Source organism: Pleurodeles waltl, chromosome 7 (assembly GCF_031143425.1).
Source record: "Pleurodeles waltl isolate 20211129_DDA chromosome 7, aPleWal1.hap1.20221129, whole genome shotgun sequence".
In the NCBI taxonomy this organism is placed as follows: domain Eukaryota; kingdom Metazoa; phylum Chordata; class Amphibia; order Caudata; family Salamandridae; genus Pleurodeles; species Pleurodeles waltl.
The window spans coordinates 1,197,335,713-1,197,362,532 of record NC_090446.1 but is presented as its reverse complement, the minus strand read 5'-3'; the positions used below and the strand labels follow the sequence as shown (position 1 = coordinate 1,197,362,532).

The window sequence follows — 26,820 nt, the reverse complement described above, 5'->3', positions numbered from 1 at the left end:
AGAACTTCTTTTGTCAGCCTTATTGGAACTAACAGGCCTCTTCCAACCTGGGCCAAGATTTACTACTTTTTTGTGACATGTTTGCACCACTTTTATGGTGCACCCATGATGCAAAAGGCTAGTTGAGATTTACAAGGCCACGCAAGGTCTGATTTGTGTTGCCTTGCTTGAATTGGTAAAAAATGCAATGCATTGCAGAGTTATACAGGCGATACATGGGTGCAGCCTGGGTGTTCCCATTATCCATCCATCTATTTTGAGGCAAACCTAGATGTAATAAAGGCAGAAAACATGGGGTTACGTCAAATAACACCCCTACTTGAGAGAGCCGTAAGAAGAAATATCTTTACTGCTCCTCGTTACTTACTATTTCCATGTGTGCTGCATTCCACAGCTCACATTGAAATAGGAATATGCCTCTAAGGTTTGAATCCCTTCCTGCACAAAAACAATTCTGCCCATAACTCAGGCCCCTTTGCACCATGGCTTAAGGGTGCCTGCGTTGGTGCTAGGCTGCCTGAAGTGCACTCAGTCTATGAGAGAGCAGAATTGCACATTGTCTTAGTAGCTATGGCACATTTCTTATCTCTCTCTATCAGGCAAAGCAGCGCAGCAAGTTGCCTTGCTGTGTTGCATTAAAGATTAGTAAATGCGGGCCCAGGACCTTATGGTGTTACTTCAAGTTTGGTAAATACCAGACATCTTCCAAAAATGTTATTGTATCACTCTGAATAAGGTGAATTGACCATCCTTCAGTTTTTGTTTGATATCTACTATCCAGAAAACTCTAAGTAACCCCCTTAATTATTTCAGGATTCTCCTGGGTAAGTCACAAGTGACATATAAATACTGTCACTAGTATAAATACATATAAAGTGAGGAACCATTAATTCTTGTGATTGATGGGGAGGAAGGTGTAACATAGGACATCTTACACAGAATAAAAAAACAATTGAATACGCTTCTGATAGGTATCTCCAGTGCCAACGTGCCACTGGGAAGGTCTTTCGCTGATCTGTACACATGTTGCTCCTCACCCTGGTGGGAGTGTGTTACCCCAGGGAAGAAATTCCAAGGTGCAGTGGGACAGTCATACATAAATATGTTATTTACACAATAATTATCTGAATCCAATTTTTCTTCCTTAGCATTCAGGACCAAGACAAGAGGCTGCAGGCTCTCTGGAATGCATGCGAGAAGCTTCCGAAGACCAACTACAATAACTTAAGGTATGTTGCTGCAGTATCATTGACCATCACTAGAGGCTGGCCAAGTAATGCTTTCCTCTTTTGAAACCAACTCTCATCAGGTATCATAGGCATTTAGGCATTTGATTTGAAGGCATTGTGTTGCCACTCCTTCCATCTGATAATTAGAGATATTTATTCACCAGAAACCATAGGAATAGGAAAAATGATACATTTTTCTTTTGCTCTAACTTGGATGACTGCATGAATAAGTGAGTTTGCATATCCAATACCCCTAATGGCAGACAGGAAGTAAAAATCAGATGACCTTGAACCATAGTAGCTTACCATTTACTAGCATTGTAAAAATGACCAAAAGTCTTCTGAAGGGGCCATAACTCCATCATCACCAAAAATAAATAACCACTCTTGCCAGTTTATATCTACCAAACAGTTTTGAGGACATGTGGAATCTCTGATTATTTAGACACTATGGGCCTCATTCCGACCCTGGCGGTACAAGACCGCCAGGGCCGGGGGCAACGGAAGCACCGCCAACAGGCTGGCGGTGCTTCATTGCCCATTCTGACCGCGGCGTTAAAGCCGCGGTCAGAAAAGGGAGTCCGGCGGTTTCCCGCTGGATTTCCCCTGCTTGGGCAGAACCTGGCGGCGCTGCAAGCAGCGCCGCCATGGAGATTCCGACCCCCTTCCCGCCATCCTGTTCCTGGTCGTTTTTACCGCCAGGAACAGGATGGCGGGAAAGGGTGTTGTGGGACCCTTGGGGGCCCCTGCACTGCCCATGCCACTGGCATCGGCAGTGCAGGGGCCCCCTAACAGGGCCCCATGGAGATTTTCACTGTCTGCATTGCAGACAGTGAAAATCGCGACGGGCGCAACTGCACCCGTCGCACCCCTGCAACACCGCCGGCTCCATTCGGAGCCGGCCTCTGTGTTGCAGGGCCTTTCACGCTGGGCCGGCGGGTGCTCCCTTGGCAGGCGCCCGCCGGCCCAGCGGGAAAGTCAGAATGGCCTCCGCGGTCTTCTGACTGCGGAGCGGCCATTTGGCGGTTCCCGCCAGGCGGGCGGCGTCTGCCGCCCGCCAGGGTCAGAATGACCCTCTATATGCTATGAATGCACAATTTGAAAAGGTCAAAAATTGCACTGTTTATACACATTCAGAAGCCAGAACCTTGAAAATAACACCTTAATGTAAAGGACAACATGGAAGAGGCATTTCAGATCTAGTTGTTGACCTGTCACTGTGTTTCTGAACTGTGTGGGGAATTATTGTGCTGCACTAGTGGTAGAGCTAGATTTGTACCTGTTGTGTGGACTGAAACTCAACATTGTCATACATTCCACAACAGGTTTGAAGCAAAGGTGTCTGTTGTCTTTTCCCAGTTCTCATAAAGTGAAATTTGCTAACCAGACACAGTGGGACGGCATGGGTTGTAGGAAGCAAGTAATGTTCAGGGATGTGGAATTTAATAAAATATCTACTTGTCCATGGGGAAGGTTGCTTCATAGATCTATTTGTCCTGTAAAATATTGACTAGTCACTTTGGTGCCATATAATGTGGCGATAAGTTATGGCATTAATCTCATTATACAAGAGCTCTGATAATAGCCTCTCTGATTATTCCAATGCTAATCCATAGCAGGGCTTCACTACAAGCAATTTCTTTAATTTGCCACCTTACCACAAATCTATATACTGGGACTGGAGATAGCAGTAAGCAATGGTTCAAGGGCTGGAATGCCCTTTTGAGTCTGTGCAAACTTACTAACTTTCATGTTTTAAGGGTTTTCATCAGGTCTTCCCTAATCATTTCCCATACTGAGAAAGGTTGGAAATGTACTTCTGACAAGCGTCAGAAGTGAAACTTCTTCCAGGGTGTAGGAAGTTGGCTCTGTATGTGCTATTTCAAAGTAAGGAATAGCATGCACAGAGTCCAAGGGTTCCCCTTAGAGGTAAGATAGTGGCAAAAAGAGATAATACTAATGCTCTATTTTGTGGTAGTGTGGTCGAGCAGTAGGCTTATCCAAGGAGTAGTGTTAAGCATTTGTTGTACATACACATAGGCAATAAATGAGGTACACACACTCAGAGACAAATCCAGCCAATAGGTTTTTGTATAGAAAAATATATTTTCTTAGTTTATTTTAAGAACCACAGGTTCAAATTCTACATGTAATATCTCATTCGAAAGGTATTGCAGGTAAGTACTTTAGGAACTTCAAATCATCAACATTGCATGTATACTTTTCAAGTTATTCACAAATAGCTGTTTTAAAAGTGGACACAGTGCAATTTTCACAGTTCCTAGGGGAGGTAAGTATTTGTTAGGTTAACCAGGTAAGTAAGACACTTACAGGGCTTAGTTCTTGGTCCAAGGTAGCCCACCGTTGGGGGTTCAGAGCAACCCCAAAGTCACCACACCAGCAGCTCAGGGCCGGTCAAGTGCAGAGTTCAAAGTGGTGCCCAAAACACATAGGCTAGAATGGAGAGAAGGGGGTGCCCCGGTTCCGGTCTGCTTGCAGGTAAGTACCCGCGTCTTCGGAGGGCAGACCAGGGGGGTTTTGTAGGGCACCGGGGGGGACACAAGTCCACACAGAAATTTCACCCTCAGCGGCGCGGGGGCGGCCGGGTGCAGTGTAGAAACAAGCGTCGGGTTTTCAATGTTAGTCTATGAGAGATCTCGGGATCTCTTCAGCGCTGCAGGCAGGCAAGGGGGGGATTCCTCGGGGAAACCTCCACTTGGGCAAGGGAGAGGGACTCCTGGGGGTCACTTCTCCAGTGAAAGTCCGGTCCTTCCGGTCCTGGGGGCTGCGGGTGCAGGGTCTCTCCCAGGCGTCGGGACTTTAGGTTCAAAGAGTCGTGGTCAGGGGAAGCCTCGGGATTCCCTCTGCAGGCGGCGCTGTGGGGGCTCAGGGGGGACAGGTTTTGGTACTCACAGTATCAGAGTAGTCCTGGGGTCCCTCCTGAGGTGTTGGATCGCCACCAGCCGAGTCGGGGTCGCCGGGTGCAGTGTTGCAAGTCTCACGCTTCTTGCGGGGAGCTTGCAGGGTTCTTTAAAGTTGCTGGAAACAAAGTTGCAGCTTTTCTTGGAGCAGGTCCGCTGTCCTCGGGAGTTTCTTGTCTTTTCGAAGCAGGGGCAGTCCTCAGAGGATGTCGAGGTCGCTGGTCCCTTTGGAAGGTGTCGCTGGAGCAGGATCTTTGGAAGGCAGGAGACAGGCCGGTGAGTTTCTGGAGCCAAGGCAGTTGTCGTCTTCTGGTCTTCCGCTGCAGGGGTTTTCAGCTGGGCAGTCCTTCTTCTTGTAGTTGCAGGAATCTAATTTTCTAGGGTTCAGGGTAGCCCTTAAATACTAAATTTAAGGGCGTGTTTAGGTCTGGGGGGTTAGTAGCCAATGGCTACTAGCCCTGAGGGTGGGTACACCCTCTTTGTGCCTCCTCCCAAGTGGAGGGGATCACAATCCTAACCCTATTGGGGGAATCCTCCATCTGCAAGATGGAGGATCTCTAAAAGTCAGAGTCACCTCAGCTCAGGACACCTTAGGGGCTGTCCTGACTGGCCAGTGACTCCTCCTTGTTTTTCTCATTATTTTCTCCGGCCTTGCCGCCAAAAGTGGGGCCGGGCCGGAGGGGGCGGGCAACTCCACTAGCTGGAGTGTCCTGCTGGGTTGGCACAAAGGAGGTGAGCCTTTGAGGCTCACCGCCAGGTGTGACAATTCCTGCCTGGGGGAGGTGTTAGCATCTCCACCCAGTGCAGGCTTTGTTACTGGCCTCAGAGTGACAAAGGCACTCTCCCCATGGGGCCAGCAACATGTCTCGGTTTGTGGCAGGCTGCTAAAACTAGTCAGCCTACACAGATAGTCGGTTAAGTTTCAGGGGGCACCTCTAAGGTGCCCTCTGGGGTGTATTTTACAATAAAATGTACACTGGCATCAGTGTGCATTTATTGTGCTGAGAAGTTTGATACCAAACTTCCCAGTTTTCAGTGTAGCCATTATGGTGCTGTGGAGTTCGTGTTTGACAGGCTCCCAGACCATATACTCTTATGGCTACCCTGCACTTACAATGTCTAAGGTTTTGTTTAGACACTGTAGGGGTACCATGCTCATGCACTGGTATCCTCACCTATGGTATAGTGCACCCTGCCTTAGGGCTGTAAGGCCTGCTAGAGGGGTGTCTTACCTATACTGCATAGGCAGTGAGAGGCTGGCATGGCACCCTGAGGGGAGTGCCATGTCGACTTACTCATTTTGTTCTCACTAGCACCCACAGGCTTGTAAGCCGTGTGTCTGTGCTGAGTGAGGGATCTCTAGGGTGGCATAAGACATGCTGCAGCCCTTAGAGACCTTCCTTGGCATCAGGGCCCTTGGTACTAGAAGTACCAGTTACAAGGGACTTATCTGAATGCCAGGGTGTGCCAATTGTGGATACAATGGTACATTTTAGGTGAAGGAACACTGGTGCTGGGGCCTGGTTAGCAGGGTCCCAGCACTCTTCTCAGTCAAGTCAGCATCAGTATCAGGCAAAAAGTGGGGGGTAACTGCAACAGGGAGCCATTTCTTTACACAAGCCCCCCCCAGCCCACAGGCCAGGAGACTCAGCCCAAGCTGGGAGAGTCTTCCTAGTCTGTCAGGCGAGGAAGAGTAGGAGAAATAGGCTGGTTAGTTGCAGGGCCTACTCTGCCTTACATCCTTCTGTTCAGGTCATTCCCTTTGGGGAACTGACCTACTTCCACAGTGATAGGACCTAGTCTGAATTGCCTCTTGTCTGCCTCTTCAATGTCTCCACCCATTCTTTCTATCTTGGTCTTAGAGGTATCCACCTCTGCTAACCTTATCTTGGCCAGGGTTACCCCTAGCTTACCCAGAGAGGTTACCCAGAGCTGGAGTAACCCCACCATGACCAATAGGGTCAGGGGGCCTAACTTGCTATTTGGCATGGGGTCAGACCACCATGCTAAGGATAGTGCAGCCATAAAGGCTAACACCCAGCAGAGGCCACTGACAGCTGTCAGTGCCCAGAACCACACCTTTAGCTCTTCACCTAAAAGGGAAGGGGCTAAGTTACAGGCTTCTTTGGGTTCAGGTTGCCTGTCTGCTGTATTGGAGTGGGGGGTTACCGCATCTTGTAGTAAACGCCCTTCTTCCACTCTTTCTTCTGTTAGCTGAGGAGCCACCCACTCAGGTTTATCAGTTGCCTGACTAGACAGGACTTCTTGTGGGTCAGGTTGGACTTTATCAGGGCCATTTTTGGAGTTCTCCCCTACTGGAGCAGAATCTCCTTGGCTTGCTGTAACCTTGGCTAAAGGTTGTCCACCCTTCCTACTCTGTTTTCTTTTCTTCTTCTTCTGGGGCCTGCTTGCATTTACTGCAGAGGCAGGACTTCCAGAATCCTTGGGAGAGGACTGGCACTGGACCAGTTCCTCTCTTGAGCTCTGACTAACCTCTGGGTAGTCATTTCCAAGGAGACAATCAAGGGGGAGGTCTGTACTGACTACTACCCTTCTCCAGCTAAGAGTGCCACCCACTTCTATGGGCACTAAAGCCACAGGCCTCTTAGTGACCCTGTCTAGGCTAACTCTTACCCTGGCAGTCTCACCTGGGATGTACTGGTTTGAGAGCACCAGCCTGTCATGCACAATAGTGTGACTGGCACAAGTGTCTCTCAGGGCAGTGGTTGGGATTCCATTCACCAGTAGGTGGTGGAAGTGTCTACTTCCCTCTGGAATCTCCAACTCACCTGTTGGGCCCTGTTTCCAGTTGAAGGCTAGGAAGACCTCCTCATCTGAGGAGTCATCTCCCATGGCTACACTGGTTACCCCAGGAATTTTGTTCTGGGGTTTGTTTTTGGGACAAGAAGTGTCCTTGGTGTGGTGCCCAGACTGTTTACAGTTGTGGCACCATGCCTTAGTGGCATCCCAGTTCTTACCCTGGTACCCACCTTTGTTTTGGGTTGTGTCCTGGGGCCCACCCACCTGTTCTGGTTTTTGGGGGCCTACAGAGGACTCTTTTTCTTTGTTTCTAGTGTTACCCACTTTCTCCTGGGGAGTTTTTGTAACCCCTTTCTTTTGGTCACCCCCAGTGGAAGTTTTGGTTACCCTAGTCTTGACCCAGTGGTCTGCCTTCTTTCCCAATTCTTGGGGAGAAATTGGACCTAGGTCTACCAGATACTGATGCAACTTTTCATTGAAGCAGTTACTTAAAATGTGTTCTTTCATAAACAAATTATAAAGCCCAACATAGTCACACACTTAATTTCCAGTTAACCAACCATCTAGTGTTTTTACTGAGTAGTCTACAAAATCAACCCAGGTCTGGCTCGAGGATTTTTGAGCCCCCCTGAATCTAATTCTATACTCCTCAGTGGAGAATCCAAAGCCCTCAATCAGGGTACCCTTCATGAGGTCATAGGATTCTGCATCTTTTCCAGAGAGTGTGAGGAGTCTATCCCTACACTTTCCAGTGAACATTTCCCAAAGGAGAGCACCCCAGTGAGATCTGTTCACTTTTCTGGTTACACAAGCCCTCTCAAAAGCTGTGAACCATTTGGTGATGTCATCACCATCTTCATATTTTGTTACAATCCCTTTGGGGATTTTTAGGATGTCAGGAGAATCTCTGACCCTATTTAAGTTGCTGCCACCATTGATGGGACCTAGGCCCATCTCTTTTCTTTCCCTTTCTATGGCTAGGAGCTGCTTTTCCAAAGCCAATCTTTTGACCATCCTGGCTAACAGGGGGTCATCCTCACTGAGAGCATCCTCAGTGATTTCAGAAATGCTGGACCCTCCTGTGAGGGAAGCAACATTTCTGACTATCATTTTTGGAGACAGGGCTTGAGAGGCCCTGGTCTCCCTATTTAGGACTGGAAGGGGGGAATTGCCCTCCAAGTCACTAATTTCTTCCTCTGTGAAGTCATCCTCAGAGGGGTTGGCTTTTTCAAACTCTGCCAACAGCTCCTGGAGCTGAATTTTGGTAGGTCTGGAGCCAATGGTTATTTTCTTTATATTACAGAGAGACCTTAGCTCCCTCATCTTAAGATGGAGGTAAGGTGTGGTGTCGAGTTCCACCACATTCATCTCTGTATCAGACATTATTTTGCTAAAAGTTGGAAGACTTTTTAAAGAATCTAAAACTGTTTCTAGAATCTAATTTCAAACCTTTAACAAACTTTTAAACTCTAGAAGACAATGCTAAACAGGGACTTAACACACAAGGCCCTAGCAGGACTTTTAAGAATTTAGAAAAATTTCAAATTGCAAAAATGAATTTCTAATGACAATTTTGGAATTTGTCGTGTGATCAGGTATTGGCTGAGTAGTCCAGCAAATGCTAAGTCTTGTACCCCACCGCTGATCCACCAATGTAGGAAGTTGGCTCTGTATGTGCTATTTCAAAGTAAGGAATAGCATGCACAGAGTCCAAGGGTTCCCCTTAGAGGTAAGATAGTGGCAAAAAGAGATAATACTAATGCTCTATTTTGTGGTAGTGTGGTCGAGCAGTAGGCTTATCCAAGGAGTAGTGTTAAGCATTTGTTGTACATACACATAGGCAATAAATGAGGTACACACACTCAGAGACAAATCCAGCCAATAGGTTTTTGTATAGAAAAATATCTTTTCTTAGTTTATTTTAAGAACCACAGGTTCAAATTCTACATGTAATATCTCATTCGAAAGGTATTGCAGGTAAGTACTTTAGGAACTTCAAATCATCAAAATTGCATGTATACTTTTCAAGTTATTCACAAATAGCTGTTTTAAAAGTGGACACTTAGTGCAATTTTCACAGTTCCTAGGGGAGGTAAGTATTTGTTAGGTTAACCAGGTAAGTAAGACACTTACAGGGCTTAGTTCTTGGTCCAAGGTAGCCCACCGTTGGGGGTTCAGAGCAACCCCAAAGTCATCACACCAGCAGTTCAGGGCCGGTCAGGTGCAGAGTTCAAAGTGGTGCCCAAAACACATAGGCTAGAATGGAGAGAAGGGGGTGCCCCGGTTCCGGTCTGCTTGCAGGTAAGTACCCGCGTCTTCGGAGGGCAGACCAGGGGGGTTTTGTAGGGCACCGGGGGGGACACAAGTCCACACAGAAATTTCACCCTCAGCGGCGCGGGGGCGGCCGGGTGCAGTGTAGAAACAAGCGTCGGGTTTTCAATGTTAGTCTATGAGAGATCTCGGGATCTCTTCAGCGCTGCAGGCAGGCAAGGGGGGGATTCCTCGGGGAAACCTCCACTTGGGCAAGGGAGAGGGACTCCTGGGGGTCACTTCTCCAGTGAAAGTCCGGTCCTTCCGGTCCTGGGGGCTGCGGGTGCAGGGTCTCTCCCAGGCGTCGGGACTTTAGGTTCAAAGAGTCGTGGTCAGGGGAAGCCTCGGGATTCCCTCTGCAGGCGGCGCTGTGGGGGCTCAGGGGGGACAGGTTTTGGTACTCACAGTATCAGAGTAGTCCTGGGGTCCCTCCTGAGGTGTTGGATCGCCACCAGCCGAGTCGGGGTCGCCGGGTGCAGTGTTGCAAGTCTCACGCTTCTTGCGGGGAGCTTGCAGGGTTCTTTAAAGTTGCTGGAAACAAAGTTGCAGCTTTTCTTGGAGCAGGTCCGCTGTCCTCGGGAGTTTCTTGTCTTTTCGAAGCAGGGGCAGTCCTCAGAGGATGTCGAGGTCGCTGGTCCCTTTGGAAGGTGTCGCTGGAGCAGGATCTTTGGAAGGCAGGAGACAGGCCGGTGAGTTTCTGGAGCCAAGGCAATTGTCGTCTTCTGGTCTTCCGCTGCAGGGGTTTTCAGCTGGGCAGTCCTTCTTCTTGTAGTTGCAGGAATCTAATTTTCTAGGGTTCAGGGTAGCCCTTAAATACAAAATTTAAGGGCGTGTTTAGGTCTGGGGGGTTAGTAGCCAATGGCTACTAGCCCTGAGGGTGGGTACACCCTCTTTGTGCCTCCTCCCAAGGGGAGGGGGTCACAATCCTAACCCTATTGGGGGAATCCTCCATCTGCAAGATGGAGGATCTCTAAAAGTCAGAGTCACCTCAGCTCAGGACACCTTAGGGGCTGTCCTGACTGGCCAGTGACTCCTCCTTGTTTTTCTCATTATTTTCTCCGGCCTTGCCGCCAAAAGTGGGGCCGGGCCGGAGGGGGCGGGCAACTCCACTAGCTGGAGTGTCCTGCTGGGTTGGCACAAAGGAGGTGAGCCTTTGAGGCTCACCGCCAGGTGTGACAATTCCTGCCTGGGGGAGGTGTTAGCATCTCCACCCAGTGCAGGCTTTGTTACTGGCCTCAGAGTGACAAAGGCACTCTCCCCATGGGGCCAGCAACATGTCTCGGTTTGTGGCAGGCTGCTAAAACTAGTCAGCCTACACAGATAGTCGGTTAAGTTTCAGGGGGCACCTCTAAGGTGCCCTCTGGGGTGTATTTTACAATAAAATGTACACTGGCATCAGTGTGCATTTATTGTGCTGAGAAGTTTGATACCAAACTTCCCAGTTTTCAGTGTAGCCATTATGGTGCTGTGGAGTTCGTGTTTGACAGGCTTCCAGACCATATACTCTTATGGCTACCCTGCACTTACAATGTCTAAGGTTTTGTTTAGACACTGTAGGGGTACCATGCTCATGCACTGGTATCCTCACCTATGGTATAGTGCACCCTGCCTTAGGGCTGTAAGGCCTGCTAGAGGGGTGTCTTACCTATACTGCATAGGCAGTGAGAGGCTGGCATGGCACCCTGAGGGGAGTGCCATGTCGACTTACTCATTTTGTTCTCACTAGCACCCACAGGCTTGTAAGCCGTGTGTCTGTGCTGAGTGAGGGGTCTCTAGGGTGGCATAAGACATGCTGCAGCCCTTAGAGACCTTCCTTGGCATCAGGGCCCTTGGTACTAGAAGTACCAGTTACAAGGGACTTATCTGAATGCCAGGGTGTGCCAATTGTGGATACAATGGTACATTTTAGGTGAAGGAACACTGGTGCTGGGGCCTGGTTAGCAGGGTCCCAGCACTCTTCTCAGTCAAGTCAGCATCAGTATCAGGCAAAAAGTGGGGGGTAACTGCAACAGGGAGCCATTTCTTTACACAGGGTGAGGAAAAAAGTGGTTAAAGGGAAAGTGAAGTTCCAAACATTCAACTAATTTTCGCATGATGAAATATACACCTGGATATTTGCTTGTTCTAAAATATAGTTCACAAATATTCTTTAGGAGTATGATTTCATGGTCTACTTCTGTGCATTCTTGTAAATTCATGAAATATGCAAATCTACTCTAATGCAAAGACATATATCATGAGTGGACTTTTGTGACTTTCTTTAAGAATTAGGCCCCTAATTAGGTCTACCGATAATCAAGACCTTTTGTATCCAAAATACATAAAGATAGGGTTGTTTCCACATTCCACCTAAACCAATCAATTGAATAACCAGTTTTCTTCCCGCAACTGGATTTAGTTGCAGAAAGAGCTTTACACACTTTTGATGTTAAAAGAGCATTAATGTACTATATTGATAGAACTAAAGATTTTCACAAAACTAAACAACTCTTTGTTGCTTTCTCACCTCCAAACACAGGGAAAGCTATATCTAAAGAAGGTATTTCAAGATGGATAATTGAATATATACAAATTTGCTATGCTAAAGCTAAAAAACTTTTACCCACATCTTCTAGAGCACACTAAACTCGTAAAATAAGTGCATCTATGGCTTTCCTGGGTAATATACCAATAACTAACATTTGCAAAGCAGCCACCTTGGTCAGATCCCCACACCTTTACTAAACACTATTGCTTGGATGTACTAGCACGACAACAATTAAATATTGGACTTGCTGTGCTTCGTACTCTTTTTCAGACAAGTGCAACACCCACAGGCTAGCCACCACCTTTGGAGGGCACTGCTTTACAGTCTATGCAGAGCATGTGTACCTACAGCCACATATGCCATTGAACAGATTCAGTTACTTAGCCTGTAAGCATTTGTTTGTGACATGTAGTGCTGTAGATTCACATGTGCCGAGCTTCCTCCCTGGATGCCCGTGGCCGTTGAAGTATTAGCTTATACTTCAAATGCATGGACATCTCTTTCTACCACTCTACTCACACTCAATTCTCACCTGACTGCGGGAGAACAATCTAACAATGAAGTCAAAGCCCATGCACAGTATCACCGAGAGAAGGGGCCTCTTTACCTCGTGACTCCAACAGCTTCTTAGAAGAAAAATAACTTGCACACATCCGGACCCAACACTAGATGGCAGAAGTATTCAGAGCATGTCAATTTACAGCATTACATGCAACAAACAGATGCTTACAGGGTAAGTAACATAGTCCTTTTACACTTCGCAAACGTGTATGGATTTTTACTGAAACCGCTGTCAGTAGTGCAGTCTGAGCTTACAACATATATTTAGAACACTCACCCTAATAATAAGGGCATTGCATTTATGAACCATATATACAAGTTCGAACAGCATTAATATATGGGAACAAATATTACCTCAACTGCAGACAATGCCTTTCCCTGCTCTGTAATGTGGTACTGTAAATTTGCAGCCAAAGGGTGTGTGCTGCAGGGGTTTGGGCCTACTTCTCCCAGGGACAAAATAAACCTGAAAACCTGTCCTTGACCACAAACTATATGTCCTGGGTGTCAGGCTATAGGAATTTCACACCCCTGAATATTGTCTCACCCACCATTTACACTTCGTGGCAAGGCAGCTCTCCTGTTTTTTGATTTACTATAATTTCCTGCTGCTGAAGCAATAGGGCAGACACCAATACACCCTGTTCTCAGCTGTGAAGTTTCCTTTTTAAAAACATTATATTGTGTTTGTAGCATTCTAGTTTACTCAGCTGTGAACCAATATTACATTAACTAGAAAGTATTAAGGTATTGGTTTATTAAATAAAAAGCCCAGAACCTGAAACGTGATGCCTGCTTGACAGATCATTATGGTCAACCTCGTTCTGTTCAGAGACAGCTATTGGGCTTGGTTCTGACATAGGCATTCCTGAATTCAGAACTGTCTTTAGTGGGACGTCACATGTTAACTTTGTTACTGTCAGTCCAGAAACACAGTACTTACTATTCCACTGTTTTTTCCAGATATTTGATAAAGTTTTTAGCTAAATTGACAGAATACCAGGATGCAAACAAAATGACGCCAAGCAACATGGCCATAGTACTTGGGCCCAACCTGCTCTGGCCACAGGCAGAAGGGTGAGTATGCAAATGGAACTGTGGGTTACCCCATAACCCATTCTTTGGATGCTTTTCAGACAACGTAAACTGTGTCTTTTATGTCGTGTATATTATTTTCTGAGCTGAAACCTCTTCTTTGCATAACATAAAAATACCCAATAAATCTGAGAGAGATGGACTGGCCTTTAAAAAAAACTTTTATTTTACCCAACAGAGAACAAACTTTGCGTGGCTTTCACCAGTCAGCAAAAGTCTCAGTTTTCCTAGAGCGATAGGCTGCCCCTGGTATTTGGTTAGCATGGGGTACTGGGGTTACTCTTGGATACCACTATCTAAACTTGCTTAAGGATATGTTAAGTCAGTAGAGGGAGGAGATTCAGTAAAACTACTGAGTCCTCAGGGCGCTTTGTAAAGTACTAGCAGCTTGCTTTCTCTGCAATTGTGAGTTCTTCGGTCTCTCAGGTCTCCACAAAGGTGAATGGTTTAAAACCCTTTCTTTTGATGCTCATTCACCATCTCCCTCTCCCAGTGCAGTCTTTTTTGTAGGCCTTTATGCCCTGCTTATGAGAAGGAAGATGTGTTGCGAGATATAAATGTTTGTAATGAAAGTGGCCAGAGTTGCTTTTCATAACCTATCTCTCTTTAGGAACATCACAGAGATGATGACCACTGTGTCCCTGCAGATAGTCGGAATTATCGAACCCATAATTCTGCATGCAGACTGGTTCTTTCCTGGAGGTATTTTATCTATTACATTTTTGGCAGTAAATGATGCTCTAGCCTTTGTGCATGCAAAATTAGCCAATAGTAATAAAACGCATGTGTGCATGCATCCATGTCCCTAAAGAGCAGCTAATTCTTTCTGGGCACAACCTACAGCTTCGGGTACATTGTGTGGATGGGAAGGGGAGAAGCATAGGAACGCACCCCTCAACTGAGCTGACCATTGTAAGATGGCAGATGCAAAGTCAGTGACCCAACATAGGTGTTGGCATGCTTGAATCACAGAAATCTGTGCATCTGTGCAGTTACTGCATGATCTTTACCAAGCAGCACAGAGGCACAGTCATGGGGGTCTGCCAGAAATGAAATTGTGGTGATGGTAGTCCACTGCGGCCTTCTCCTGCTATCATCAGAATAAACACTCATTCAACCCTTTTAGCTTGGTCTCCCTGGCATGCGGGGACCAGGTAACAGAAATACTTTATGGGGTTGTCTGTTCTGTAACCAGTGTCCCTTCCCCTGGTTGGTTGAAATCATCTGGCCCCGTGCTTGGGTGTCTACCTGATACCAGTGGTGGGGATTGCTCAGCATACTCTTTTCTGCAACCTCTCAGAAAGTGGACTGACATTGCTGCATCCTAAGTTATTTTTTTCTGGGACAGATATCGAATTTAATGTGACTGGAAACTATGGAAGCCCAGTGCATATCAACCACAATGCCAACTACAGCTCTATGCCATCTCCAGACATGGACCACTCTGATCGAAAACTTCATGACCAGGCTCGGCGCCCCCTCAGTGTTGCCACCGACAACATGATGCTGGAATTCTACAGAAAGGATGGGTAGGATGTGTCTTATTTTGTGTCTCGTCTGAAGCATCACATGAACATTCACACACCGTGAAGGCGATCAGTTTGTCCCATCAGCTGACACACTTCTATATGTACTATAAAGAGACGAGAAACTATTACTCGCTGGAATCAAGTTGGGCTGGGACTCACTGCATAAGGTCTTGATTTAGAGTTGGCGGAGGTGTTACTCCATCCCAACGGTGAGAGATATACCATCTGCCAAAATTTAAATCCCATAGGATGTAATGGGATTTATATTTCGGCGGACGAGATATCCATCACTGTTGTGAGGGAGTAACTCCCCTGCCAAACTCTTCATGAGGCCCTAAGTCTTCCTACCCTCACTGAGAATATTCCTCAGTATGTGTACTATCCCTTCTATACTGCAATCCTTTATAATTTCTTATGTCCAAAGAGCATCCTTACTCTCCTGCCCTTCCACCCCAAGTGACCTCTACCTTTATTTCCCAAACCTCTCTGTTTGGTATGTTTTTTCAGTTGCACAAACTACACTAAAAGCATGGAGTTTGTGAGTCAGGAGTGTGTGGGAGCTTTCTTCTTTTCAAAATCCAATATATTAGGGACTGTGCTTAGTGCTACGACACTGTTAGCAAGATATGGGTGATGATGTTAACTTCAAAATACCTTTCAACCTTTGTGTTTCACCTGCACTGTTAGCCACACCTCCTTAACTGAGTGTTTAACTTTTGATACTTATTGCTATGAATCTCATAGGAAAACACAAAAGGCCTGTATGGAACAACCACTTTAGGGAACTTCTTCATCTGCACTATACGGTAGGGTCACCTTTGGTTAATTAACATCTCTCTTTTCTGCTTTATATGCTAGCCCTATCACTTGGTTTATCATTTTTGGACAAAGTCTTACACTATCTTTTACAAGCTTTTTAAAATAATTGTGCCTATAAAAGCCAAGCAACAACGGTCAATTTTATCCAACCAAAAATATTTGGCAGCATTTTCACATATTCAGAGTATCGTGGAGACGTTGATGCTTTAGGTAGAACCTAGCATATAGGCCTTTAATGCCTTGGGTTTGAAAGAGTCATTTCCCTCTGGGGATCCCAAACTCTTCATATAGAATATATGCAGTATGCTGTGTGCCCTAACAGGCTGTGCATTATACTCTGGGTTACCCCGCCTCATGAACAAATATATGCTTAGGTCTGGAGCTTTTCTCCCATTGTGATATCAGTCTAGGCGTAGACATGTAACTTTCAACTAGACCATTGGAATGTTGGAAGCTCCATTGAAGACAATGAAGTGATGCAGCCAATAAAGGCTGGTATAAGCCCTCTGCTCTAACACTTCCATATTTGTATTTCTGTTTCTCGCTTTTTAATTTAGATCATTGTCCATGCCTGGGGCTCAGCCTTATAACTTGGGTTCAGGGTCTTAAACAAGCAGTATAGCCTTCGGCAGTGAACTAGCAGGCTGCATTATGGAACAGAGATAATGAATTCATACGTGTTGCCAAGTTGATATCTTGTGAGAGAAACATAAATAACACTAGGGTAGGAAAATATAGCACCATTCAATACATTGCTATAATGTCACAACTGTCTTATTGGCCTTGGATTTATAGCATGAAACAGTAAAATATTCAGCACAACTTTGTATATGTTTATTAAAGTGAAATAAAGTGAAAGGAGAAAATGCATAAGCTACAGTAGGAACACACGAGGCAGGTACTACAAATGCAATAAAATCCAGTTCCTATGTGTTTAAATATAGGATAACAGTGCCCTACAGAACACCGTCCATCCATGCTTTTCACAATGTCTCCCTCTTAGATGAGCGACACAACTATTTTGACAGGCATTAAGTGGAGCTTATGCCCACGTGGCTGAATGAAGAAATCCAGAATAGTTGATTAGAAATGTTGAGCAAATCACCTCCAACAATAATCCTTTATAAATGATATAGAAGGTGGACTCCTACATTGATGCTATGTAAGTATCCCAAGGCATTCTAACCTACTGGGATGGTTCATGGTCTAACTTGTGGAAATGCAATGTAGGTGGATGTCTACCAAGACAAAATGGCATGCTGAATCCGTTGATGAGCGCTAGTACAACATGATGGAAAATGACTACATTGTGAGAAATAGAGTTGGGTGCCATGATCAGTTCTTATGTAGCTGGTAAAGTGCTGGTGGGAGTATTTAGGAAACAACACAATTGTTGATAGCTTTTATTTTTATAGTCATATGTTTATATTCCTTGGTACACCAAGGAACTCAAGGATCTGCAAGGACGATTTAGGCAGCAGGAGCGTAGATGGAAACTGGATCAAAACTGGAGAGAGACAAGTTTTGGACTCTGCTTGGGGATTATAAACTGGTAATTTAGAAAGCCAAATTGGACTATTTCACTCCTAAAATTAAAGAAGCAGATAATGCACCAAGGAACTCTTTAGAGTGGTCTGCTCCCTCGCTTCCTCCGCCACCTCCCCGGAACTAGAGAATTCTCAAGCCTTTTGTAATAAGGTAGCAGACTTCTTCAAAAAACAAAGTCCTACAGATCCAGGGAAATTTTGCCCAGCACCCTGGGGATCTGGACCCTGTAGTCTCTAGGGTGGACATGGTGACTCACAACAGTCTCCTACTCGCCAAATTCCACCCATTGTCAGCAGACAGAATTAAAGCTCTGTTCTCTAGGGTCAGGTCATGGGCCCCTAACGACCCTTGCCCCTCTATAATAATGAGGCTTGCTCCTGACCTGGTGTCCGAAGCATTAGATTTGGCTTACCAGGAGGTATTGAACACTGGGGTCTTCCCCCTTCCCTGGAAAGAGGCAATTGTAATCCTGCTCAAAAAGAAGCATTGAGGCACCCCTAATGATCCTAAGAATCTTCGTCTCATTTCTCTACTACCCACCCCGTCTAAAATTCGAGAAAAGCATCTTAATACTGAATTAGCCCGTTTCCTCCAGGAAAAGTGGCTGCTTAGATCCCTCCCAACATGGGTTTCGGAAAACGCACAGTACAGAATCTGTTCTTATTGCCACTTCTGACTCGATCCGCCAATGGTAGATCAAGGGGAGAGAGCCATTCTGGAATTATTAGATCTCTCGGCTGCGTTCCACACCGTCTCTCCGCAACTGATGGTGCAGCGCCTTTACCAAGCTGGGTTAAGAGACAGTGCCCTGGATATCCTGGAGTCTTTTCTGTGTGATTTCAGAGCAGCCCCGTTCCAACTTCCTTGTTGGGTCTCCCAGGGGTCTTCTCTTAGCCCCACCTTGTTCAATCTGTATGTAACACCGCTGGCACAGTTGGTCCTTTCATTTGGCTTTCAGGTTTCCTTTTATGCTGATGATACCCAGCTTATCATCCTGGTTAATAGAAACTGGGAGGAGGTAGCAATCAGGTTTCACAACTGCATGAACGAAGTCAATAAGTGGATGAGCCAAAACTGGATAAAAATTAACGGAGAGAAAACTGAAATCCTGTTTTTCGGGGCTGGCAGCTCTTTATGGAGCTCTCGCTGGTGGACGCAATCTTGCAGAGACCTGCCTGCGCCCATACCAGTGGCAAGACATTTAGGGATCTTATTTGACAATGCTTTGTCCTTTGATCTGCAGGTTAATCATACTATTAAAACCTGTTATTAAGTGATTAAAACCCTCCAGAAGATTCTACCCTTCTTACAGAAGGATCTCAGAATCTCTGTGATTCTTGCTTTAGTCATATCTAAATTGGACTACTGCAATGCTTTGATGCTGAACATCAGCAAAGACTCTCTCCACAAGCTGCAACTTATACAGAACACCGCAGCCCACCTGGTGTTGGATCTTCCCAGGTCGGTAGCCGCTAGTGAAAGCCTGAGGCAGTTGCATTGGCTATCTGTGGAGAAGCGTATTTTCTTTAAAGCTCTTTGCCTCACACATAAGGCTCTCCATTCCGAAGGGTCCGAATACCATTGCACAACTATGAGATGGCATATGCCTAATCGGCACCTCAGGTCCACCAGTCTCTATCTGACCTCAGTCCCCTGCATCCAGAAATCTCAATGGGGTGACTCAGGGGCATATTTATACTCCGTTTGCGCCGAATGTGCGTCAAAATTTTTGACGCACTTTCAGCGCAAACGTTGCCCCATATTTAAACCCTGACGCCCTATCCGGCGCACCAGGAAAATGGCGCTATGTGCGCCAGTTTTTAGAAGCGGCACCCCGCCCTGCGTTAATGACATGCAGGGTAGGCGTTCCCGTCCAAAAACAGACGCACATAGCGGTGCGTGGTATTTATGCTCCAGGGCAAAAATCACTTCCGCGCGACAGGCGGCGCAAAAAAATGGCGCAAAGCACGAATAGCGTGAAATTTTAACGCCTGGGTCAGGGCAGGCGTTAAAATGGGGCAAACACACCTGTACTTAATCAGAACACACAGAACAAACAACAGAGCAGCAGAGCAGCAGAGCAGCAACAGGGAGACATGGAGGTGCTTTTTCTTCAACGTGCACGTAGACGCAGAGCCCTGCAGCAACAACAGCAGCCACAACAACAACAGCAGGGACCCCAAAGACAGCGCAGAAGGCAGGAGAGGATATTCCGCCCACGAACAACCCTGCATGGCCTCAGGGAACGAGACATCATCCAGAGGTACCGGTTGAACTGGCAGGCCATTCAGCAGCTGCTGACAAATATTGAACAGCAATTGGCCCCCACTTTAGTGACTCCATGCACTATCCCAACCGAAACAAAGCTGCTTGCCGTACTTCACCTGCTGGCAAGTGGCTCCTTTCAGACAACTGGTGCCCTGGTTGGTGGAATCTCACAACCATCTTTCTCCGCATTCCTGCCTAAAGTACTGGATGCCATCATTGGACTGACACCCCGCCACATCTGCTTCCCTAACACAGTGCAGAAGCAGCAGGAAACAAAACAGGGGTTCTACGCCATCAGTGGCTTTCCGCACGTCCTTGGTGCAATCGACTGCACACACGTACGCCTTGTGCCACCTGCTGCGAGTGAACACCTCTACCGCAACAGGAAGCACACACATTCCATCAACGTGCAGGCCATAGTCGATCACCAAGGACTGATCAGCAACATTGTGGCTAAATATCCTGGGAGTGTACATGACGCATTCATCTTCCATCACTGCACCATCAACCAACACTTCCAGGATGGACGGTATGGCAATGGACTACTTGTTGGTAAGGACAAAAATCTACTTATATACTCACTGCACAGAAACCCTCTAGGATAAACAACACATACACCACAATAGCAACACCTAGACAGGAACACACTGAGGTACTCACATCACTAGCCATGTGTCACAAGTCACCATTGAACCTCTCACACATTTGAATTTACTCCACAGCTTAGTGTGAAGACATTCATGACTGTGGTTGCCTAAATGTCACCTTGCAAATTGGAAGTCTCACAATAACCTGTACACTAATACAATGCATAACTTTTAAGGGATGGGATGGCCTGGCTATGTTCATATGAACGTTTCTAATACCCTTTCATGTTTCAACTCTGCATGGAACTATCATCACACCCCCAGTGAGGACACACGGACACCTGTGTCACAAGTCACAATGCAAGGGAGGGCACACTGTACTTGAGAAACCAATACATCCTGCTGACAAACAGTTAGACAACAAACACTTGCTCAGCCAAGGGAAAAAAACAATGCCAAAGTTTCCACCAACAACCATAGGTTGTCACATTAGTACACAAAATAGTCACAGACAACACAACACAACTACTGCCATCAAAGATACGTACAACAGTGCCTCCTACATCTAATTGATACCATTCTGTGTTTCTCTTTCAGCTGATCAGGGGTATGGCATCCAGCCTTGGCTAATGACACCATATGGGAACCCAAATACTGCTGCTGAGCGGGCATACAATGACGCCCACAAGAGGACCCGCAGCATTATGGAGAGGACCTTTGGGATCCTAAAGTCAAGGTTCCGCTGCCTTGACATCACTGGCGGAAGCCTACTCTACTCCCCAGAGATGGTCTGCAAAATAATACTCACTTGTGCCATATTACACAATATTTGTGTACAAAGGAACATTCCCCTCCTTGAACCGGACCCAGACATGCCTGAGGATGATGATGAGGAGGATGCTGGCCTGCAACAGGGTGGGGAACAACCTAACACTGCAGCAGGAGTGCGTAGGCGCCAACAGCTTGTGAACAATTTTTTTACTTAAGTTATTATAATCACTTGTATTCCACACTTGTAAATAAACACAGATAACAAACACCACATCATGCTTTGGCCTATTCATTTCTGACCACCTTTAGTTTGAAATAGCTGAAGATGAATGTCGTCTCATTGATCAAGAATGCCATTAAAATTCATTACACCAAAAATAAACATCACAACTGTATGCACAGAGGGTAGGATGTGACATGTTACATTACCATACACAGAGCCCAACAAGAGTACAAATGTGACAATTACACATGCCGGATCCAAACAACTGAAACAGTCATCCAGCCCAAAATTGGAGATCATTTGAAAGTCACATCACACGTGTTCAGAGACAGGGTGGGACCATCCATGTGTACGTGAACATGTCATCAATGGCTTCTCTCAAGTGTATGATGTGAGCAATACACAATTGCAACAACATCAGCTGCCACTAACTCAGGAGGAGACCTTGAAGTTACAGTGACAACATACACACAGACAGGTCATACTGGATCCACATTCCCACACACATGTACACATATGTCATACAACCAACCTAATATTTGAAAGTAGACCATCACAGTTGTGTCCCAGTTTGAACCTAGCAGGAAGATTGTAACATGACACTAAACCAGTTTATGCAGAAAGGGACACAGACAAGCAAAACAATCTTCGCATTATCACATCGTGAACGCTGAGAGTCTTGCAAACTTAGGGGGTCATTCTGACCCTGGCGGTAATTACCGACATGGCGGAGGTCGGCGGTAGCACTGCCAACAGGCTGGCGGTGCACCGATGGGCATTCTGACCCCGGCGGTTCAGCCGCGGCCAGAAACGGGAAGTCGGCGGTGTACCGCCGACTTCCCACTGCCCTTGAGAATCCGCCATGGCGGCGGAGCGCGCTCCGCCGCCATGGGGACTCTGACACCCCCTACCGCCATCCTGTTCCTGGCGGGTCTCCCGCCAGGAACAGGATGGCGGTAGGGGGTGCCGAGGGGCCCCTGGGGGCCCCTGCAGTGCCCATGCCAATGGCATGGGCACTGCAGGGGCCCCCGTAAGAGGGCCCCACAAAGAATTTCAGTGTCTGCTTTGCAGACACTGAAATTCGCGACGGGTGCAACTGCACCCGTCGCACCTTCCCACTCCGCCGGCTCCATTCTGAGCCGGCGTCCTCGTGGGAAGGGTGTTTCCCGCTGGGCTGGCGGGCGGACTTTTGGCGGTCGCCCGCCAGCCCAGTGGGAAAGCCAGAATGACCGCCGCGGTCTTTCGGCGGGAACCGCTTGGCGGGCGGCGACCGCCGACCGCCGCGGTCAGAATGACCCCCTTAGTCATATGAAAATGGTATGCAACTTAGCTCCAAATCATCATTACTGCAAACGTCAAATGGGCTAATGAGATGAATGTATGGTCAACAGTCATTCATACCATATGGCCTTACATTTGCCCGCTGCTGCAGGTTTGCCAGGATATGATAAAAATACTCCATGGATACAGTAGCTATTCTGGATGGTCAAATCCTAGGGTGCTGGGGGCCTAACTCCACCTCTACCACCCCCAAAACATACAAGAATCATGTACTTGTGAACTAAACACATGCATAAGGCACATGTGTGGCCTCCATGTCACAAGTCCTACACAAATATGAAACACAAAATCATAATGGGACATGGTCAGCCCCATAAAAACTGAAAGTGACTCTCCCACTCCCTGTTAGGACTACAGATAAAAGCATCCCCATCATAAAGGTGGGGACATTTTGGAGACGGAATACATAATGGTATCAAAAACATAATTTCAAAATAGCCATCAGCAATTACACCAAATATGTTGTCAAATATGGTCAATACATTAGTTAACGTATCCCAAACATCACAGTGTGAAGGCCGTCTATACATAAAAGTACGGACATTTGTCATATACAAACACAAATGTGCCTCACATCGCACCGTTTGACCATGACAAATCACCTTTCCAAAGCTAAACACATGAAGACATTTGGATAAATTTGCTCCATATTCTACGCATACAGCATGGCCGTCATAATTTGTTCACGTACATGAGTGCACACAATGCAGAGTCAGATACAAATGTATCCAAAAGTGTCTTGATATTTCACCTTCAAATTATTATTTACATCCACAATATTTTTGACTCTGCATCATGTGCACTACTGTACGTGTAAAAAAAACCACGCCCATGATGTATGCGTGGTGAAATTGACGCTACATGGACAATATGGTGGTCATTTCATGTACAGTATTAATTATTAATATTCATATCATATTTTTTCACTCCGCATCATGTGCACCACTGTACGTGTAAAAAAAACGACGCCCATGATGTATGCGTGGTGAAATTGACGCTACATGCACAATATATTGGTCATTTCATGTACAGTATTAATTATTAATATTCATATCATATTTTTTCACTCCGCATCATGTGCACCACTGTACGTGTAAAAAAAACGACGCCCATGATGTTTGCGTGGTGAAATTGACGCTACATGCACAATATATTGGTCATTTCATGTACAGTATTAATTATTAATATTCATATCATATTTGTTCACTCCGCATCATGTGCACCACTGTACGTGTAAAAAAAACGACGCCCATGATGTATGCGTGGTGAAATTGACGCTACATGCACAATATATTGGTCATTTCATGTACAGTATTAATTATTATTATTCATATTTTTTCACTCCGCATCATGTGCACTGTAATGCGTCATAAAAAATTGACGCACAACTGTGTATGCGTGAAAATATGACGCATTACGGGAAAATAAAAACGGCGGCCATTTTATGCAGGAAGTGATGTAATAGGATATCCTGTTTACAAAATCTGTACTGGGAGGTAACTTTCACTTTCACTTTGCAGTCTCAGATTTCTCTAGACTGTGTGGTTGTGTGAAAGGTGTTGTCCTGTGTTTTACTGCTCTAGTGTCCTGTGTGCCTTGTATTTTGTCTTAGTGTCAATCTATTATTGTTGTATCACATTGTCTCAGTCTGTTTGATGTTATTTTGTCTATACCTGTGATAGTTTGTATTGTCTGTGGGAGTCTGTTGTGGGTAGCATAGTTTGGGGGGTTAGTTGGGCTATTTTTCTACTTCTCCTTTTTCTTTCACACCTCTACCTTTCCCCATTTCCCCACTTTATATTTTATATTTTGTTGGTACATTCTTATCCCTCTCAATATGTCAAGTAGGCCTCGCCTGTCCAGGATGGGGGAAGACGAATTGGGGGGGTTCATATGGCTCGTAAGCCATTTCCTCCCACTAATGCTGGAAGCTGGGGGCCGTGTGATACAGGGGTATCACACGGAGGCCAGGAAAATCCGGTGGGAGAAGGTGCGCCATCACCTGGTCCGGGTCTATGGGAGTCTCAGGAATGTACACCAACTCAAGCACCGCTGGGCAGATCTGATCACCAGGGAACAGGACCTGCTGGACCACCTGGGACTCCAGATTGGTGGCCATGTTGGTGAGTAAAAAACAATTACATGGGAATGACAGAAATCGGTGTGTGAACATGTGATGATTGTTAGCGAATCTGCAAAATAAGTAGCTGAGTGTGTGTAATGCCAGGGAAACCTAGGCCCATGGTTATACACATTAATCCCCATTCTTGCAACACATGTACACGCAATGACAGCTTTATAAATTCAACATCTATTTGTATTATGCTAAGTCGCCCCCTCTCTGCGTCCCAAAATGTTTCAAATGCTGCGCTACAAAGGTATACATATGTGTCCTAATGTGTATTTGTTGCAGAATGTGTATGAAGACCTATGCTACCAGTCCGATGGATCATTTTTGCAACACATACCAGATGCCTGTAGCTGCATGTAATGTAGTGTTGCCTTTGTGTCAGAAATGCAACACGTGAACGGCTCCATTTGTACTCCACTGGTCATAATGGCCAGTGAGTACGTCATGTAGAAACAACATACCTACAGATGCAGACGCCATAGCTAGACAGAAAATTGGAAACACATGATGATGCTATACATGTGTGTTGCCGTCACGTCACATGAAGTCAGTCATGTTGTTCACACATATGTCACATATGTGTCTGGTTGCTGTCTGTTGACCCTGTCCAAATAGCCTGTTTTATTGTGAGTGGTCATGCAGTCCTCATGGAACCAGTTTTGGAATGTCTCTCGGGGATGCACATGCTGAGATGTATGGATAACATTATTGTTGGGGCATACTAATGGAGGATTAACTTGGACGACACCTGACTGTCCTGACCACTGCATGAGTGTAGTAGGGTGTGACACTGGAGCAGGAGACTCATCCAATGTTAATGTTGAATACAAAGTGATCCATGCAGGATGAGCATGTGTGAAAGTCTATCATTACCATGTCATTTTCACACAGTGTCATTGTAACAGAAATCTTTTGTCCGTTCACCCAGTCTGAGTATAATCTTTGTTTCATGCTTTACAGGTGGACCAGCCCCGTACACCGTGGGAGAGGTGGCCCATTTTGACGACCCCGATACCTACAGTGAGTGTCGCCTGAGTGCTATTTACATTGTTTGGTAATGACGCATGATGGATTACTGTGTGTTCAAGAGAATTCATGATTTGATGTGCTGGCCGTTCATTTGCTTTTTTCTTTTAGTGTGATATCAAATTAGAATTATGTTTCTGCCAAGCAATACGTAGTCATCTCTCAGATTGAGGGGCTGTAGCCCATTCAATTAGGGTGGCAATTGGGAATGGTATGACTCATTTCGAATAGACTGGTCAATGTTGGATTTGGTCAGGGACTTGCCATGAACTGAGTCTGCATATCAGACTGACAGTCTCCCAGATAGCTTAGGCACATGGCATTGATGACAAGTGCTTCTTCCTAGTTGAGGATGGACTGTGTACACTGTAGGTTGGATCTTCCATGGGCATGTACTTCCACAAGGTGAACTCGAAGTGTGTGTGACTTGAGTGCAATGCCCTAGGTGTTCAGTTGAATCATGTGAATGGGTGTACTACCTCCCCTGTGTGTGTTGTTAAACATGCCTCACTAATAGTATGTTATGTTGGGCTAAGTCATAACATTTTGACATGTGTGGACCTGGGATGTGACAAGGTTGGGCTGACTACAACGTGTTGCTAGCCCTTCATAGGTGTTGTGTGTGAAGGCACATAATTGTTGCACTTTCTGTACACTCCTGGGTGTGCATTGAACATGGGATTGTTGGTTGTTCTTCCCACACCACCCACAAAGACTGGGATGTTACTGTGAAACAGGGTACCTAGGACTGTAGCAACCAGTATGTTACACGTACTTAACACCTTTTGTGACTTGAGTTAGTACCTTGGGCCAGAGTGAGAAAAATGTCTACACGTTGCAAATGGCATAAATATCTGTGTGGGATTTGCAAACGTCTGTTTCCTAATCCAAAATGTCTTTGGTGGTCATGTACATATGAGTAAAATGCTTTTCAAAATTGATATAATGAAGGGTTTTACCAGACCTACTTGCAAATCACAGTGGTAGGCAATCCCATTTGCAACCGAGTACGTGGTTGCAAAGTGAGTAGCTGTTATCATCCACTTGAAGTGGATGGTAACCACCTTGCTGACTGGAAGGGGTCCTCATTGTAAAGCTTCAGCCTTTGTGAGTGGACTAAAAGAATCCTGCGCAAAAAAGCCAGTGGTCTAAGGGACCAATAATTACCGTGAAA

At 46.0% G+C, this 26,820-nt stretch overlaps 1 protein-coding gene across 4 annotated transcripts in view; it reads left to right on the top strand.

Moving 5' to 3' along the window:
* The window catches only part of ARHGAP44 (Rho GTPase activating protein 44), a 503,523-nt gene that overhangs the window by 351,173 nt on the left and 125,530 nt on the right, over positions 1-26,820 (top strand). For all 4 annotated transcript variants that reach the window (XM_069200331.1, XM_069200329.1, XM_069200327.1 and 1 more), the window contains exons 13-16: positions 1,149-1,229; positions 13,272-13,385; positions 14,014-14,105; positions 14,752-14,932. In XM_069200331.1, the coding sequence (XP_069056432.1) occupies positions 1,149-1,229; positions 13,272-13,385; positions 14,014-14,105; positions 14,752-14,932 (468 nt within the window). The remainder of the gene's footprint in view (positions 1-1,148; positions 1,230-13,271; positions 13,386-14,013; positions 14,106-14,751; positions 14,933-26,820) is intronic.